The following is an 18,542-nucleotide window of genomic DNA, read 5'->3' on the forward strand; positions in this document are numbered from 1 at the left end:
GGCGCCCTGGTCCCGGCGGCCTCTCCGGCTCAGCTCCGGACGCGTGGCTCCGGCTCCGCACCAAGCACCGTCTGCGGGGAGAAGCAGGAGCGGGAGGTGTGCGAGCCCCCGGCCCAGCCCCTCCAGCCCTGGGTGCCCTTGCGAGGAGGCGCTCCGAGCTGCCTCCGCCCCCGCAGCAAGGGCCCTGCCCCCCCCAAGTCCTGGGTGCCCACTCCCGCCAGCCCAGCCCTCGCCCTGGATGCTTCCTCCTGCACCACCTCTGTGACAGCCTGGCTAAAACACCGGGGGGGGGGGTGTCACCGGGGACGGGCCGCCTCCGGCCCCCTCCCGTCTCCGTGCGCGATCGCACCCCACGGCGTCCCAACCTCCCCGCAGACTCAGTCCGGAGTCGGGGTCCGGCTGGGCATTGCCGCCTCCTCCCCGCCCCCAGTCCCGGGGCTGCCGGCGGACGGAGCGACCCCCGCGCGCGGGGCGGCCTCACGACCCGCGGCCACTCACGCTCTCCCGACGGCCGCCTCCCCCGCACACGGCGCCTCGGGACACGACTCCCCACATCCTCCGCGCGCGGAGAAGCGAACCCGCCGGGGCCGAGCCGCCACCGGGCCGGCGGGGGTGCGCGTCAGCACCGGGCCCGCCTCACGAACCCGGTCTCCCGGTCACGCCGCACGCCGCAGCGCGTGGGGCACGGCCCACCGCCCCGCGCGCCGCCTCGACCTCCGCCGCACCTGTAGGAGGACGGCGCAGGATGGGGATGCGCGCTCTCCCCGTCTCGGCCCCGCAGTCCGCGGGAACGGCCCGCCCCTTCCGGCGCCGCTCTAGCAGCCGAGCCGATCCTCTCGGTGGTGGTGCCCCGGGAGAGCTCGGTCCGGATACGCTCCGCCCACCGGCCGGGTCCTCCTCGCCACGCCCCTTCCGGCGGCACTCTAGCAGCGGCTTCGGCTGTCTCGGTGGTGGCGAGGTTTGGCTGGCTGCCTGTTGGCGTGGCTGCGGCCGCTGCGTGGGCGACCTGCGTGGAGGGCGCTTCCTGCCACTCTTTGTCCCGAACCCGCCCGAGGGTCTGTGCCGGGCGCCCTGAAAATGTAGTCGAAGCGTCCAGCCCCTTGCCACGAGTGCCCCCGAGGGGGCCCGAGACCGAACGTCTCGCGCGTGGGCCGGGGGCTGGGGGCTGAGGGAGCCTCTCCGGCGTCCACCCGGGACTCCCAACACCCCCGGTGCCGAGACGGCCCCGGCAGGGCGGGGTGGTCCCAGGCTGAGTGACAGCCGACTGGGGCGGCTGGGCCAGGCTGTGCCCCCCACACGTGGACACCCGGCCCTTCGCGCACCCCAGGGTGCCGCTGTGCAGAGAGAAGGGGCCCGGGCTGTCCTGAGGAGGGGAGTGGGGCTTGGTCTCTGTCCCAGGCCCTTGCCACGCGTCTCGAGAGGGAATTCTCGGCGCTGGCGTCTATAAATGGCATTCAGGCGCTGAGAAAGCTGCACACACACGTGAGCGTAGGTGGGGGCGGCGGAGGGGAAGTGGGCAGAGGGGCCTCCTGCTCCCCCAGGGCCCAGGTGAAGTTTGATTGACAAGCGCACGTTGGGGAGTGGCTGCCAGGTACCTCCAGCTCTGTTGTACCTGCTAGCTCCCTGCCTGATCCGCTGTGGCTCCCGCAGAGCCTGGGGGCGTGAGGGTGGCCGCCACCTGCGGGGGTCACCCTGCCTCCCTGTGCCTGGGCGCGGCCCTGCAGGCAGCGGGAGGCGTGGCTATCCCTGGGCGTGGCCCTGCAGGCGGCGGGAGGCGTGGCTATCCCTGGGCATGGTCCCTGCAGGCAGCGGGAGGCGTGGCTATCCCTGGGCGTGGTCCTTCGGGAGGCGTGGCTATCCCTGGGCGTGGCCCTGCAGGCGGCGGGAGGCGTGGCTATCCCTGGGCGTGGCCATCCCTGGGCGTGGTCCTTCGGGAGGCGTGGCTATCCCTGGGCGTGGCCCTGCAGGCCGCGGGAGGCGTGGCTATCCCTGGGCGTGGCCCTGCAGGCGGCGGGAGGCGTGGCTATCCCTGGGCGTGGTCCCTGCAGGCGGCGGGAGGCGTGGCTATCCCTGGGCGTGGTCCTGCAGGCGGCGGGAGGCGTGGCTATCTCTGGGCGTGGTCCTGCAGGCGGCGGGAGGCGTGGCTATCCCTGGGCGTGGTCCCTGCAGGCGGCGGGAGGCGTGGCTATCTCTGGGCGTGGCCCCTCATGGCAGCGGCAGGTGCGGCTCTCTGCTGGCCTGGACGTGGCGGCTACAGGTGGGAGACAGCAGGCGGGTTTCCCGCTCTGGGCGACACCAGTCCATGCGTGCGACCCCATACAGCACGAAGCTTGATGCCTCACACCGCCTTCCTCCTCCCTGGGGGCCTCCCTCGGTGCCCCCCGCCCCGGCTCTGAGAATCCCAGCCTGGGAAGCCATGTGGAGAACATTCCAGGCTCCCGGCCGGGGACTTCCCTCTGGCGTGGACTGCAGCCGGCCGTGAGGCTGCTGGCACCTGCTGCCCCTACTCCCCATTAGCGTCCAGTGAGCTCGCTGTAGGTGACCTGGACCCAGAGACAGCCAGGGAGGTCCGCCTGGCGTGCCCGGCGTGTCCTCTGCCAGGCTGCACCAGGGGCGCGTTTCACAGCGGCTGCACAGCTCACAGGGGAGGAGGAGACATCGGGGCGCGCCGGCAGTCTGGCACCTGTCGGTGTAGCCTCCTGTGGGAGCCCCGCGATGTGCACGTACCGCTGAGGACCCTGGACCCCTTGGCCGGCCCCACGCGGAAGGACACCTGGCCCCTGCTTGGGGCTGGACCAGGAGAGCTGCTGTGAACGGTGCCGTGGGGGTGTGTGTAGTCCAGGTCTGGGGGTGTGTAGTGTCCAGGTCTGGGGTGTGTGTAGTCCAGGTCTGGGGGTGTGTAGTGTCCAGGTCTGGGGTGTGTAGTTCAGGTCTGCGGGGTGTGTAGTCCAGGTCTGGGGTGTGTAGTCCAGGTCTGGGGTGTGTGTAGTCCAGGTTTGGGGGTGTGTGTAGTCCAGGTCTGGGGTGTGTAGTGTCCAGGTCTGAGGTGTGTAGTGTCCAGGTCTGGGGTGTGTAGTCCAGGTCTGGGGGTGTGTAGTGTCCAGTTCTGGGGTGTGTAGTCCAGGTCTGGGGGTGTGTAGTCCAGGTCTGGTGTGTGTAGTCCAGGTCTGGGGTGTGTGTAGTGTCCAGGTCTGGGGGTGTGTGTAGTGTCCAGGTCTGGGGTGTGTGTAGTCCAGGTCTGGGGGTGTGTGTAGTCCAGGTCTGGGGTGGTGTAGTCCAGGTCTGGGGTGTGTGTAGTCCAGGTCTGGGGGTGTGTGTAGTCCAGGTCTGGGGGTGTGTAGTGTTTATAGTCTCCAGGTCTGGGGGTGTGTGTAGTGTCCAGGTCTGGGGGTGTGTGTAGTGTCCAGGTCTGGGGTGTGTAGTGTCCAGGTCTGGGGGTGTGTGTAGTCCAGGTCTGGGGTGTGTAGTCCAGGTCTGGGGTGTGTAGTCCAGGTCTGGGTGTGTGTAGTCCAGGTCTGGGGGTGTGTAGTCCAGGTCTGGGGTGTGTAGTCCAGGTCTGGGGGTGTGTAGTGTCCAGATCTGGGGTGTGTGTGTGTAGTGTCCAGGTCTGGGGGTGTGTGTAGTCCAGGTCTGGGGTGTGTGTAGTCCAGGTCTGGGTGTGTAGTCCAGGTCTGGGGGTGTGTGTAGTCCAGGTCTGGGGGTGTGTAGTGTCCAGATCTGGGGGTGTGTAGTGTGCAGTTCTGGGGTGTGTGTGTGTAGTGTGCAGTTCTGGGGTGTGTGTAGTGTCCAGGTCTGGGGTGTGTGTAGTGTCCAGGTCTGGGGTGTGTAGTCCAGGTCTGGGGGTGTGTAGTCCAGGTCTGGGGGTGTGTGTAGTGTGCATGTCTGGGGTGTGTGTAGTCCAGGTCTGGGGTGTGTGTAGTCCAGGTCTGGGGTGTGTGTAGATCAGGTCTGGGGTGTGTGTAGTCCAGGTCTGGGGGTGTGTGTAGTCTCCAGGTCTGGGGGTGTGTAGTCCAGGTCTGGGGGTGTGTAGTCCAGGTCTGGGTGTGTGTAGTGTCCAGGTCTGGGGGTGTGTGTAGTCCAGGTCTGGGTGTGTGTAGTTCAGGTCTCGGTGTGTGTAGTCCAGGTCTGGGTGTGTATAGTCCAGGTCTGGGGTGTGTGTAGTCCAGGTCTGGGGTGTGTAGTCCAGGTCTGGGGGTGTGTGTAGTCCAGGTCTGGGGTGTGTGTAGTCCAGGTCTGGGGTGTGTAGTGTCCAGGTCTGGGGGTGTGTGTAGTCCAGGTCTGGGGTGTGTGTAGTGCAGGTCTGGGGGTGTGTAGTCCAGGTCTGGGGTGTGTAGTCCAGGTCTGGGGGTGTGTGTAGTCCAGGTCTGGGGTGTGTAGTGTCCAGGTCTGGGTGTGTGTAGTCCAGGTCTGGGGGTGTGTGTAGTGTCCAGGTCTGGGGGTGTGTGTAGTCCAGGTCTGGGGGTGTGTGTAGTCCAGGTCTGGGGTGTGTGTAGTCCAGGTCTGGGGTGTGTGTAGTCCAGGTCTGGGGTGTGTGTAGTGTGCAGTTCTGGGGTGTGTGTAGTCCAGGTCTGGGGGGTGTGTAGTCCAGGTCTGGGGGTGTGTGTAGTCCATGTCTGGGGGTGTGTGTAGTCCAGGTCTGGGTGTGTGTGTAGTGTGCAGGTCTGGGGTGTGTTTATAGTCTCCAGGTCTGTGGGGGTGGGTGCGGGTCTGGGGGAGGCAGGTTCAGGGTGGAGACGGTGTCTCCCGTCTGCACTGGCTTTCAGCACGGGCAGGCAGTTTTTTCTTAACCCAAGTTAGACATCTTTTTTATTGAAAGGCAGAAACAGCGGCCGCCCATCTGTTGGTTTTTCCCCAAATGCCCACAACAGCCAGGACCAGGTCAAGCTGAAGCCAGGAGCCTGGAGCTCCATCCGGGTCTCCCACGTGGCTGGCAGAGACCGATGTGCTGGGTGGGCAGAGCAGCGGGAACGGCTCCCGGCACTGGGATGCAGGCAGCTGTCCAAGCCACGGCCACTTCACCAAATGCCCCCCCGGCGGTGTTTCTGGCTGCAGCCCTCGTGTAGGCGTGCGGTGCTGTGTCCCCGCGCCATCGGGCACCTGCACATGCAGCCTCCTGGTGAGGCGTCTCTGGCGCCGTCTGCTCCCTGGGGGAGGGGCCGGCTGGGGACGCCTCTGTCCCCTGGGTCTTCTCCCAGTCTGTGCTTTGTCCCCTCACTGGTCACCAGCGAGGCGTTCCTGAGCAGCTCTGGCCTTGTGCAGCTCTCTTCCCCGGGACGGCCACCTCGGCCCCTTCGTGGCATTTCCTGCCTTGGCCTTCCCACCCCTGGTGCTCTGACGCCGTCTTCCATGACATCGAGCCGCTGGTGCCTGTTAGAAAGTTCCTGAGCCCGGGCATGGCCGTCCTCTGCCTCGGGTGCCGCTGCCCTGACCCCAGGTCTGACAGCTTCTGCAAAGCCTGGGGGTCTCAGGAGGGCCCCACCCAGTGGCCGAGTCTCCTTCCTCAGGGATTTCCTGCTGGGCTGCCGGCCCCCAGGTCCAGAACACGGAGCAGGAAGCCACGGACACCTGCTTCCCTCAGGAGAGGCCGGAAATCCCCAGGAAACCAGCTGGCCGGTCAGCCCCTGGGCTCCGTGGCCTTGCCTGGGGGACATGGAGGAGCAGGTGGTCCTGGGGCTGGAGGGGTGCAGCCCTCGGGGTCTGGGTTGGGGGGAGGGCGCCCTCCTGGAGCTGTCCAGGGTCCCAAGGAAGGTCGCAGACTGGGCGGGGTCTCTCCCCAAACCGGTCCAGGCCCGGCCCCGCCTCCAGCTGTGAGGCCACTGAGGGCCCCGGGCGAGGCAGGAACACAGTGTCCTCCCCGGGCTTGCTCCCAGCGCCAGGGCAGTGTGGACGTGGGCTGACCATGCTGGCTTGGGAGGGGGTCACTTGGAACTAGCTGGGTGGGAGGGGCAGGGGAGGAGCAGGTCAGGGCCAACCTAGGCCAAGCGAAACACCCAGGCGAGGGTCCAAGCCAGGCCCAGGGGGTAAGGCCGCGGCGAGGGGGGTGGTGGCGGCAGCCAGGTGGCCAGTGTCCACGCTGCTCGGCTGGTAGGCCTCATTGCTGTCCGTTCTGGTGGACGAGGGGAGCTGTGTGCGGAGATCGTGGCCCAGGCCTTGTGGGCTCTCAGCCCTGGGTCACAGGGGCCCTGGGTCACAGGGGCCCTGGGTCGCACGGGCCCCCTCAGCTGCGGGTCCAGCAGGCTCTGGAGGCTCTGGGGCAGCGCTCGCCAGGTGTCCGGCGTGGGCTGCACCTAGATCGGCGCCCAGGTGCGAACGCCAAGCAGCCGCCCCCAGGCCAGTCCGCAGCCTGGGGCCTCCCCACCCCTGCTACCCCTGAAGCCCCTCCTGGTCCTGTTCGCCCAGCACACCGGACATCTCTGCAGGCCCGCCCTGCCTGTTCCCTAGGGGCGGGGCCGCAGTGCCCCCACTCCTGCCTGGGCCACCCCTAGCCCCAGTACCCCCTCCTAGCAGACTGGGTTGGCCTGTGTGGGCCGGCTGCTAGGAGTACACGGCTCCCAAGGGTCCCGGCCCCGCGGGTGCCGCCCGGCCCCGCGGCCATCTGGGGTCCGCAGGGTCTCTCCCTGCCACTCTGCCCTTTACACGACTATCTCATCTCGGCTCGGTTCTACCTCACGACCCTGACCCCTCTGGGACCCCCGCGTGGCCAACGTGCTCCGCGCCTTTCAGAGCGAGACGCACCACGCAGCCAGGGCCGGGGCCCTCGCCACCCGCCGCACGGGGGTCTGGAGGGCCTAGGGCCGACCCCCGGCCTCGCCGCCACGACACGTGACGTGCGCGCATGCGTGTCTCCGCAGGCCCGCGAGCAAGCCGAGCCCGCACGGCCACGGCCCCCAGACTCAGCTCCGCAGGGCCCCGCCCCCGCCCCGCGCGGCCGCTCCGGGGAGCTCTAGGCTCTCGGGAGGACTGGCTCTCGGTGGTTCGCGGCGGGGCGGGGCCGGCGGGCGGGGCTTTTGCGGCTGCGGGCTCCGCCCCTGGAGCAGGTGCCCGGCGGGGCTGGGGCTTGGGGCTGAGGGCGCCCCTCGGTCCAGAGCTCTGCCGCGGCACGGAGCAGGGCTGCGCTCCGCAGACTGGCGGGCCGCGCGGCGACCGGTCCCGAAGTTGCGATCTGACCCCACCTCTGCGTCCCTTGCCCCTGGCCCGTGTCCCCTGGGGAACAGGTGTCGTCCGAGCTGGCCAGGTCCCCACTAAGCAAGGCTTCTGGAGCTCCTAGCCACTTCGTGGAAAAGGCCTGGACAGGGCAGTGGGGGTCTCCACTGCCCTCGCTGCGCCCCCCGGTGTCCCCTCCCCCTGGCAGGAGGCGTTGTGCTGGCAGCTGCGGCCCCAAGGCATCAGGACCTCCCCCTGGTGCCCCGTCCCCCCACCCCCACTCCAGCTCCTCCGTGTCCCGCAGTGAGCGAGCTGTCCGGGGGATGGCCCAGCCCCTTAGACGACAGCAGGCTCGGGCGGCCGCAGCAGCAGTTCCAGGGCTATCGGGGTCCCGGGGCTCATCGCTGTCCCTGGCAGGGTCACGTGGCAGCCACCACCCCTGGAGTCCCCTTCAGAAAGGGAGAACAGAGCCTGGCTTCAAGGTGGCAAACGGGCGTGTCTCCAGCGCCGGCAGCCGTCCACTGCCCCTGGCTGGGTGTGGGCCGGCCGTCCACCGCCCCAGTCTGTGTCCTCGCTTGGTGGTGGCTGCGGCTTGTGGGGGCGGGAGCAGCGGGAGACCCGTCCCACGTGTGGACTCCGGCATCGCCCCAGCCCTTCAGAGCCAGGCGGTTAGCACCCGGCGTCCGGCTGGGGTGAGTGTCTCGAGGTGGGGAGGGGACACGGGGGCCCGTGGGGGCAGCGTGGTGGAGCCTGGCCTCTGGCGCCCATCAGGTTTTCTTCCTCCCTGTGTCCCTGCTTGGGGAGGGGGCGGCGTGCTCAGCCTTAACGGCTGCTGCTCACGGAGCCTGGGGTCGTGAAGTGCCAGGGCCGAGGCCGCTCCGGGGAACGCCGCTGCCCGTGACCGAGGGCGACGCCAGCGTTGCGGCCACCAGGTCCCAAGCACGCCCCTTTCCTGCTGGGCCCAGGCCCAGGTGTCCAGGGACGGGCGCAGGGTGGCCCAGCGCTGGGACCTCCTCTGGGACCCACGGATGCTGCCTCCCAGGGCATGGGGACGTTGTGGCTGACCTGGGAGGTTTCCTGGGTGACCTGAGGGGACGAGGGAGAGCTGACCGCCTGCCGTGGCCGAGGGGAGGGGCCGCAGTGGTCACCATGGCCAGTGCAGACGGACGTGGGGCAGAGGGAGAGCTGACCGCCTGCCGTGGCCGAGGGGAGGGGCCGCAGCGGTCACCATGGCCAGTGCAGACGGACGTGGACTCCTTCCTGCTCAGCTCTGCTTCAGCCTGGGTGTGGCCCCCCGCCCAGGGCTCCCTGCTTGCTTCCCGGGGCTGATGGCAGCACTGGGCTGTCTTGGCTGGGAGCCTGTGCCGGCCCCTGTCACCCGCCTGGCCCACGCTGTGGGAGTCCAGCCCAGGCCTGGCCGGCACCCAGCCCCAAGTCCCACCTCTGCTGTGCGGCCCTGAGCTCCGGCATCCTGGACCCGCAGCCCTGGGCTTGTGATCCCCTGGGCAGGCCGTGGTCCCGTTGTGAGAGCCTGAGCTGCCACCTGTCCTTGGCCAAGAGGGCCATGGTGGTGCCCACCCTGGGCAGCTCAGCGGGCGTCCCTCCTCCTGCCCGGAGCTCTGGGGGCGGCTGGGGGCGCTGCTCCGAGGGCCTGGGGTCAGCTGTGCTTCTGGCCTCCCTGGGAGGGGCTTCTGGGGGCCTTGGGAGAAGAGGCTGTCACCAGGCCCCTGCTCCCTCCATGGGTGCCCCAGCGAGGTCAGGGGTGTGTGGGGGGCAGGGCAGGGTCTGTCCCTGAGACCTGCACAGGGCTGCCAGGCAGCGGCTGGTGGGCAGCCGTAGTGCCCCGTGTGCCCGGGCAGTGTGGTTGGTGAGGTTCCTGCTGGCCTGAGGAGCTCGTGTGGGCACAAATGGTGCGAGGAGGGGTCCCGGGACATAGCAGCTCGCATTCACGGGGCGCACAGGGCGTGCTCACCACAGCCCTGCACGGAGGGGACCCGGGCCAGCAAAGAGTATCCCAGAGGTCAGGGAGCTCAGGCGGCCTGACCCTGAGCTGTGTGTGTGTGAATGTGTACATGCGTGTGCATATCTGTGTGCGTGCGAGTGTATTATAGTACACATGTCTATGCATGTATATGTGTGTGTGCGTGTGCTGTGTGTGTATGGCAGTGTGAGTGCATACTGTGTACTGTGTGTGTGTGCGTGTGTGTATGTGTGTGTGTATCGCTCAGCATGGTAGTGTATTTCCCTCCCCTGCAGGGCCACCCTGAGGCAGGCAGTGCGGGGCCCCTTCCTCCAGGCTGCCCGGCCATTCTCAGCATGCTGCCTCCTGGCACAAGGTGGCTGCTGGGGCCCAGCCATTGTTTCAGCCAGCAGGAAGGAGAAATATCATGTCGCCTCCACAGAGGGGTCTGCCCCCAGCCCCCTCCCCCAGCTGGGCAGTGAGGCTCTTAGTAATAAGGAAGGGAGACAGTGCACAGCCCAGGCGCCTCACTGCCCGCTGGACGGGCATTGGCAGGAAAGGGCTGTGGGACACCCAGCTGTGAGCCTTGCTCCCCACTGCTCTGCCGGGGAAACAGAGGCCCAGGCCCACCCAGAGGAGACGTTGGGGGGCCGGGCTCCCACCTGCCTAGCCCTCTCCTCCCTGGAGCCCCTGGGGAAGAGCAGAGGGTAACCTGGCCGCCGGCCTGGGGGAGGGTTCCCAGACCAGGACGGGGCTGCCGAGCCCCACCTCAGCTGATGCCCGGTCCCCCTCCCCTTGCTGACCCCAGCCCCCTGCTGGCTGCCCGTGCAGCCTCCCAGACCACACGGCACCACAGGGCGCTGTGGTGGGCGTCGTCTCTGCCTGGGGAGCCCCTGGGGGCCGCAGCGGGGAGTGGCTGTGGCTGGGGGGGGGGCGGCCAGGCTGGGCGGGGAGCAGAGGAAGCAGGTGCAGGGCCGGGGAGCAGAGGAAGCAGGCGCAGGGCCGGGGAGCAGAGGAAGCAGGCGCAGGGCCGGAGGAGCCAGTGCTGTTTATTCCCATGGGCAGCAGGGTCCGAGGGGCAGGTGGGGGGCCAGGCTGGCAGGGCCGGCGGTGGGGGCCAGCACCCAGGTCCCCGTTGCTCAAAGGCTGGCGAGGAGGCTGAGCAGCAGGGCTGCGCCCACGTTTGCCAGGCTGCTCAGGGGCCCGCCGGCTCCCGCCCCCTGCGGGTGGCCGGGGCTGCTGCCGCCCGGCAGGTCCTGGGGGCGGGGGCTGTGCCAGGGCGGGACGTTGCACAGGGTGGACTGGCAGCAGGTCATGGTCATCTGCGTCCCCTCCACCGTCTTGGTGATGGGCTGGCAGGTGTCTGCGCACCACGTCGAGTAGGTGGTCAGCAGGCCCGACTCTGGGGAGGGAGGGGGCGGGGTGCTGAGGCCCGGGGCCGGCTCCCCAGGGGCCTCGTGGGGGCGGGACCACGGCTCACCGGTGTTGCCATGGGCGATGAGGGTGGTACAGAAGGCCTGGCTGTCGGTGCAGCTCTGGGTGTGGCCGCAGCGCTCCTCCCTCTGCAGGGCCTGGCAGGTGTAGCACTGCAGCCGCGCTGCAGGACGGGGCTCGGGCTGAGGCCCCTGCCCGTCTCCCCAGGGCAGGGCCCGCAGAGGGGCAGTGCAGGGCCCGGGAGAAGGAGCCGGGGGCGGGTGGGGATCGCGGAGGGTGAACGCCCCCACGAAGAGCTCTCAGCCCCTCCCACCCAGGGCTGCCCTGCGGCTCTGCCCCCCTCGCCCTGTCCACCCTCTCCAGGGCCAGAAGCTCTTTCCAAATGGAACCCAGGCCCCAGGGCCTCCCCATGCCCCGCCCCGTGGCCCCCAGCCCCTGCCCCCTGAGTGAGAGGAGCGGGGTGTGCCGGGCGCCCCTCAGTCGTGGTCACATCAGCCCCGCTGGCCAGTGCGGGGGGGAGGAGCACGGTACCTGTGTCCCTGCTGCCGGTGTTGGCCTGGGCCTCCTCTTCCTCTTCCTCATCGTCGTCGCTGTAGCCGTCCAGGCCCACGTCATCGTCGTCATCGTCCTCGTCCTGCGCCCGCGCTCTCCCTGACCGTGCAGGGGTGCCTGTGAACCCCGGCTACCCAGGCACAGAGGACACCGCTCGGGGCCGCGCCCCTCTGCCCCCGGCCGCCCCTCCCACCCGGCAGGGCCTGCTCTGTCCCTGCGCAGCCCCGGCTTGCTGGCCTGCACGGTGGCCACCAGCCCCCACAGCTGCTGCGGGTGGGCCCTCACATCAGCCCTGCTGCGTTACAGGGCAGGAAGCTGAGGCCGGGAGAGCCGACGGACCCCCTCCCCGACCCCCACCCGTGCTGGAGAGGCTGAGCCTGAGGCTGGGGGCCGGGGGGCCCCCCTTCCTCCCCGGGCTCTGCCCCCACACCTGGCTGCCCACACAGCAGCAGGGCCAGGAGCACAGCCCCGAGCGCCTTCATCCCGACCGAGCGAGCCGGGTCCTCGCACAGGGTTCTGGGCCTGCGCTGAGTGGGACGCTGAGTGGGACGAAGGGCACTGCCGGGGGTTCCCACGGCCCCCACCCCTGCAGCGGCAAACAATGGTCCCGACTCGGCCCCCAGCTGCAGGCGCCAGCCCGGGGACGCCGCTTCCCTCCAGTACCTCTGGGGCCGCGGGGGGGGGGGGGGGGGAAGGGAAGTGGTTGTGGTCAGTGCTGGGCGTCCTGTCCACCTGGGCAGCCCCCCCCGCCCCGTGCACCTCTCACCCACTCCCTCCAGTCCCCCCCTCTGGTCTGCACTGCGGGAGCTGCTCCCAGGAAGACCCCAGGAACTCAGCGGGGGGCAGGGGCTACACCTGCGGTGCCACCTCTACACGGCCCTGGCTGGGGCAGCTGACCCTCTGGGGGTGGGGAGGGGACGGCTCCTCCTTAGCTCCGGGGGGCACTGCCCAGTCCCGGCCAGAGCCCGAGATTCACCCAGGGGGAGAGATGGCCTCACTGATCCCAGCTGGGCCACAGCAATGCTGGGGGCCAAACACTCGCAGGTAAATGAGAGCCCAGCCCCCCAGCTCTGTGCACCCCATCCACTTCCAGGACTGGCATGCACTGTCCTTCCTGGAGTCCCATCTGGCCAGGCCGAGGTGGTGGCCCCTGGGTGGGGGCAAGGCCTCACAAGGCTGGGGGAGCCGGGTCCCCAGCACCTGGTGCAGACACCTGGCCCCCCATGCATCTCCCAGGCGGACACGGACGCTGGTCCTGAGCGTCCCCCAGGGGCCACATCAGGGCCTGGGTTTGCCCAGCCTTTGCCCTGGGCCCAGCCTCCTCCCCAGCCCAGGCTGCCCCCCCACCCCCGGCCATGCCGAGCCCAGTGCCCTTGTCAGCAGTGTGGTCACCCCCGCCCCCTGTCTACAGTCCCCGGGCTTTGGGGTCCTGGCTGTGTCTGGCTCCCGTGCCTGGCTCCCTCCCGTGCCCAGTGTTAGCACCCGGCTCCCTCCCGTGCCCGGCTCCCTCCTGTGCCCAGTGTTAGCACCCGGCTCCCTCCCGTGCCCGGCTCCCTCCTGTGCCCAGTGTGAGCACCCGGCTCCCTCCCGTGCCCAGTGTGAGCACCCGGCTCCCTCCCGTGCCCAGTGTTAGCCCCCGGCTCCCTCCCGTGCCCAGTGTTAGCACCCGGCTCCCTCCCGTGCCCAGTGTTAGCACCCGGCTCCCTCCCGTGCCCAGTGTTAGCACCCGGCTCCCTCCCGTGCCCGGCTCCCTCCTGTGCCCAGTGTGAGCACCCGGCTCCCTCCCGTGCCCAGTGTGAGCACCCGGCTCCCTCCCGTGCCCAGTGTGAGCACCCGGCTCCCTCCCGTGCCCAGTGTGAGCACCCGGCTCCCTCCCGTGCCCAGTGTTAGCACCCGGCTCCCTCCCGTGCCCAGTGTGAGCACCCGGCTCCCTCCCGTGCCCAGTGTTAGCACCCGGCTCCCTCCCGTGCCCAGTGTTAGCACCCGGCTCCCTCCCGTGCCCAGTGTGAGCACCCGGCTCCCTCCCGTGCCCAGTGTGAGCACCCGGCTCCCTCCCGTGCCCAGTGTGAGCACCCGGCTCCCTCCCGTGCCCAGTGTGAGCACCCGGCTCCCTCCCGTGCCCAGTGTGAGCACCCGGCTCCCTCCCGTGCCCAGTGTGAGCACCCGGCTCCCTCCCGTGCCCAGTGTGAGCACCCGGCTCCCTCCCGTGCCCAGTGTGAGCACCCGGCTCCCTCCCGTGCCCAGTGTGAGCACCCGGCTCCCTCCTGTGCCCGGCTCCCGCGGAAGTCCCGTTGCTCTTCCTAGAAGCAACAGCCTTGGGCTCAGAGCTGGGCGCTGGCCGGGCACCAGGGACACCCGCGGGCGCTCGCACTCCCTCCTGCTGGGCAGGGGCTAAGAGTGGAGGTGGGTGCAGGGGCAGGGGCAGTGCTGGCATGGAGCCGATGGGGCCTCTGTCCCCTCCCGCAGGAGGGCTGGAAGGGACGGGGGGGGGGGGCGCTGAGTCAGCTGTGAGACTGGAGAGGGGACGCTCGGACCCCCAGGAGAGCAGGCCACGGGGGTGTGGGGGGGCCACGGCTCCCTCCCTGCGCTCCCCGCCCTCTGCAGCCAGCCCTCTGCTGACTCAGCGGCTGGGAGCCGCTCTGGCAAGCTGCCGGGCTGGCTTCTTAGAGCGGCGTCAGGCCCCCTCCCGGGAGCGGGGGCGGGGCAGGAAGGGGCAGGTCCTTGAGGGGCCAGGCAGGTCCAAGCCCCTTTCGTCCCTGAACACAGAAAGAGGCAGGCGTGGGCGGGTCTGGCTGCCCTCCCCACGGAGCCCAGGCCCCTGGTGGGGGACGCACCCACGCTCACGGGGGCATTCGCTCCCTCCCAGCCCCCGAATCCGCTGGGCCTAGACCCCTGCCCCACCCTGACCGCACCGCCCAGAGCCCACTTCTGAGAAAGCTCCTTTTCTGGGACCCCAAACCGTCCGCTGGCTGGCACCAGCCCCGCCCCCGCCCAAGCCTGTCGGCCCCCTTGGGGAGCAGACGCCTGGGGCCCTGATGTGGCGGCACAGCTGGCTGAGGTGTCGCTCCGACTGCAGATCCGGTCCCAGCTGCTCTGCTGCCCGCCCCCTCTTTCCGCTAACGCCGCTGGGAGGCGGCTGCTGCGGGCGTTTGGGGTGTGAACCAGCCGATGGACAATTTCTCTCCCCCACTCTCTGCTGCTCTGCCCTTCAAATAAACGAATCCAGAGAACCCTCAAAGCAAATGCAGCAAACCAGGCTCTGTGTGGCTCCTCGGGAGCTCCTGGGGGCCTCCCCCTGGGGGCTCCTCGGGGGCTCCTGGGGGCCTCCCCCTGGGGGCTCCTCGCTCACTCAGGACCTGGTCAGCACTGTCTCTGGGTCTCAGGCCTCTCAGACCAGGGCAGGGCAGGACAGGTGCTCATGGGGGCCAGGAATAGGCTGGGGGCCTGGGGGCACAGGACAGGTGCTCATGGGGGCCAGGAGGGAGGAGGCTGGGGGTCTGGGGGCACAGGGCAGGTGCTCATGGGGGCCAGGAGGGAGGAGGCTGGGGGTCTGGGGGCACAGGGCAGGTGCTCATGGGGGCCAGGAGGGAGGAGGCTGGGGGTCTGGGAGTGCAGGGGAAGGGTTGGGGATGCTCCAGTTGAGGGACTGTCTCTGTCCATTCCTCATAGCCGCCCCGGCTGACAGCCTGAGAGTTCTGGAAGGGCCGAACAAGCTCCTGGGCCTCTTACGTGGGCATGAGTCCCACTCATGGGGGGCCCCCTCACGCATCACATGAAGCCCCGTCCTAGGACCACCACCTTGCAGGTTAGGTTTCAGAACACAACAGGGAGAGACATATGGAAGCTGACCCCCAGAGAGGAGACCAGGCCCGACCTGGCCGCTTGCGGGAGCCGGGGGTGTCTGGGAGGGCTCCCCAGGGCCTGACTTGGACACCTGCGGGAGCCAGGGGTGTCTGGGAGGGCTCCCCAGGGCCCGACTTGGACACCTGCGGGAGCCAGGGGTGTCTGGGAGGGCTCCCCAGGGCCCGACTTGGACACCTGCGGGAGCCAGGGGTGTCTGGGAGGGCTCCCCAGGGCCTGACTTGGACGCCTGCGGGAGCCGGGGGTGTCTGAGAGGGCTCCCTAGGGCCAGACCTGGCCCCACCCCGACAGTCTCCTGGCAGGACCCTGCCAGAGCCCCACCTGGGTCCCCGCACCTGCCCCCTGCCCGCCCCAACTCCACTGCCCTTCAGCAGGCAGGGTGGCCTCAGCAAACGCGTGGGTCTCCTGCCCACTGCCCTCTCCAGACCCCTCCCACCTCCCCCTGTTCTCAAGGTGCCCCCCGTCACTCTCCACCCGCTCACGTCTGTCTACTCCAGGACGCTCTTGCTGCCCCCTGTCTCCGGCACCTGGCCAGGGCGCTCACCTTGGTCACCGCACAGCCAGCTGGTCACCCCTTCACTCCACCTCGATCCCGCCCTTGCCTGCTTGGTCTCCACCTTTCCCTACACCCGGCTGCCCATGGTGGGAACCCCGTCTGCCGCGCACCCGGCCACCCCCAGAGGGTCTGCTGTGTTTCATTGACGAGGGAAGCACACGGGGGCAGCTGAGTGACTGGGTCACCGTGGCTAACGGGCGTGCAGTCCGGGTCCCCCCAGCACAGCCGTGCTGGAGACACGCGGGGGGCCGGCCCCAGCAGAAGCCGCAGGGTGTCCACCAGGGACAGTGAGGCCCCCAGCAGGGCAGGGACATGGGCCGCCACACTCTGGACCGCTTGAGGGGGCAGCGTGGGTCCTGGCACTGAGGGGCAGCGTGGGTCCTGGCAGTGGGGGGGCAGCGTGGGTCCTGGCAGTGAGGGGGCAGCGTGGGTCCTGGCAGTGAGGGGCAGCGTGGGTCCTGGCAGTGGGGGGGCAGCGTGGGTCCTGGCAGTGAGGGGCAGCGTGGGTCCTGGCAGTGGGGGGGCAGCGTGGGTCCTGGCACTGAGGGGGCAGCGTGGGTCCTGGCACTGAGGGGCAGCGTGGGTCCTGGCAGTGGGGGGGCAGCGTGGGTCCTGGCAGTGGGGGGCAGCGTGGGTCCTGGCACTGAGGGGGCAGCGTGGGTCCTGGCACTGAGGGGCAGCATGGGTCCTGGCAGTGGGGGGGCAGCGTGGGTCCTGGCAGTGGGGGGGCAGCGTGGGTCCTGGCACTGAGGGGCAGCGTGGGTCCTGGCTGTGAGGGGCAGCGTGGGTCCTGGCACTGAGGGGCAGCGTGGGTCCTGGCAGTGAGAGGCAGCGTGGGTCCTGGCAGTGGGGGGGCAGCGTGGGTCCTGGCACTGAGGGGCAGCGTGGGTCCTGGCACTTGAGCCCTCCCCGGGGGCCCCAGCCCCCCTTCCTCCACCTGCACAGCTTAGCGCTGCCCCTCCCCCATCCCACCCCTCCCCACTTTGTTCACTGCCAGGCAGCCCCACCCCTGTGCTTCTGGGCCAGCGAGCTCCCCGCCCCACTCTCTGTTCCGTATCTGAGGGTCTCTTCTTGGCCAGGGCTTCAGCTGGGCTCAGGGAGAAGGGTGGGACGAGCCCAGGCTTTGCTGAAGACCCTGTTCCAAGACCACCTCCCGAGGGTGGGTCACCAGTGCCCCCCCCCCCCCCCCGCCTGTCCCCAGGGCCCAGCACAGCAGGTGTGCCTGCTGCTTCCCTGTAAGCATACAGCTGGGCCTCCTGCAAGAGGCCCTGGGCTCTCCACCCGGCCCTGGGCTCTCCACCCGGCCCTGGGCTCTCCACCCGGTCCTGGGCTCTCCACCTGGTCCTGGGCTCTCCACCCGGCGGGACCAGAGAGCAGGGAGAGCCCTGGCTCAGCGCTGGCTCCTCAGCTCTGTGCACACACGTGGGTGCTGAACCCTCGAAGTCCTGCGGACGCACTCAGATCTTGGCACAAGGAGTTCGCAGATGGAGGAAGCTTCCACCCTCCCCGGGGCCAGGGCCACAGCAACCCGCGGTCCCTGAGCTCCCTGGTCCTGACCACGCGGCCAGGAAAGCCCCCGAGAGGCGCGGCCGCTGGGCACCGGAGAAACGCGTAGCTCCTCTGAAGGCTCCCTGCACCCCAAGGCTCCTGTGCCCGCGGCTGGGCGGGACCGGCCCTCTCGCGAAGCCGGGCCGGCAGAATTCAAGTCCTTGGCAGAGCGCACGCGGGGGAAGCGAGGAGGGAGGCGCCCGCACCACTGCCGGCGCAGGGACCCAGGTGCGGATGGCGGGGTGCGCGGGGGAAGCGGCCCGGACCCGCAGGACCACGGCCTCCGCAGAGTCGTCTCCAAGGCAACGCGCCGGGGCTGCAGGGAGACCCCTGGGTGCTGCTGGGCGCGAGGACACTCGAGCGCTCCCTGGTGGGCAGCAGAGAGGTGGAGCGGGGCTCTACGCCTGGGTCACTGTGGAAGGGGTGGCGCAGGTGTGGAACGCAGGCTGAGGCTTGGGGCCCCGCGAGCCAGGGAGAGCGGAGGCGGGGCTGAGCCTGTGCGGGAAGGGAGGTCTCCCCTCCTCCTTCCGGGGATTCCCGCTGCATCGCCTTCCCCGGGGCTCCCCGAGAACAGGGAGACACCGGCTGCGCGGCCAGGGCTGGGGGCCACCTGGCAACCTCACCTGAAGGGTCCGGTTTGGAGGTAGCTGGGGCAGTGGGACCACAGGAGAGGCCGGCCCGCTGCGGCCAGGCAGACGGCCTTGGGGGTGATGAGAGACCCCAGGGCTGGGTGCTGGCTGCACACGCTCACTGTGGGGCACTGAGATTCTCTGTGGAGTCCACCCCCGCTGTGGGCATCCACCCTGCTGCGGGCGTCCACCCCTGCTGGGGGCGTCCACCCCCTCTGCGGGCTCCCCGAGGCGCCAAGGATGGAGCCAGGAGCAGAGGCTGGTGGCGGGGTGCTTGGGAAACAGGCCCCCTCTCGGGCGAGGGCTTTCCAAGCATCCATCCTCCCCCCACCCCCACCCCCAGTGAACCTCGAAGCCCGCGTCTCACCTGTGTCCCCCCACCAGGCAGCCAGCGAGGAATCTGCTGCTCCAGGCTTGGGGCGGCCATGTGCACACAGCAGTTGTCTCGGGGCACAGCCACCCCAGCGGGTGCCCGGGGCCGATCTCCCTCCCCGTGTGATGTCTGTACCCTAGCGCCACCCTGGCTGCCACTGCAGGTGCCCGGGTGCACCCCGATGTCGACCTGCTCCTCCTCCTCCCTCTCCCCCTCCTTCCTCTCCCTCTTTAAAAATACTTATTATTGAAAGGCAGAGTGAAGAGAGGGAGGGAGAGAGGGAGAGAGAGGGAGAGAGATCTATCCGCTGGACCACTCCCCACATGCCCTCAACACCAGAGCTGGGCCAGGCCAAGACCAGGACCAGGGACACTCCATCCTGGGCTCCCACGCGGGTGCAGGGGCCCAAGCACTTGGGCCGTCTTCCCAGGCCATCAGCAGGGAGCTGGATCAGAAGCGGAGCAGCTGGAACTCGACCTGGCGCTT

The 18,542-nt window shown here is 69.5% G+C and overlaps 1 protein-coding gene across 1 annotated transcript; it reads right to left on the reverse strand.

Moving 5' to 3' along the window:
• Window positions 1-10,177: 10,177 nt before the first annotated feature.
• GPIHBP1 (glycosylphosphatidylinositol anchored high density lipoprotein binding protein 1) lies at window positions 10,178-11,615 on the reverse strand. Its single transcript, XM_062187929.1, has 4 exons — window positions 11,520-11,615; window positions 11,069-11,188; window positions 10,584-10,700; window positions 10,178-10,505 (listed from the first exon to the last, which is right to left on the reverse strand). Exons 1-4 carry the CDS (start codon window positions 11,569-11,571, stop codon window positions 10,243-10,245), a joined length of 552 nt encoding a protein of 183 aa, XP_062043913.1. The 5' UTR covers window positions 11,572-11,615; the 3' UTR covers window positions 10,178-10,242.
• Between the last annotated feature and the right edge of the window lie 6,927 nt (window positions 11,616-18,542).

Source organism: Lepus europaeus, chromosome 4 (genome assembly GCF_033115175.1).
Source record: "Lepus europaeus isolate LE1 chromosome 4, mLepTim1.pri, whole genome shotgun sequence".
NCBI classification, from domain to species: Eukaryota; Metazoa; Chordata; class Mammalia; order Lagomorpha; family Leporidae; genus Lepus; species Lepus europaeus.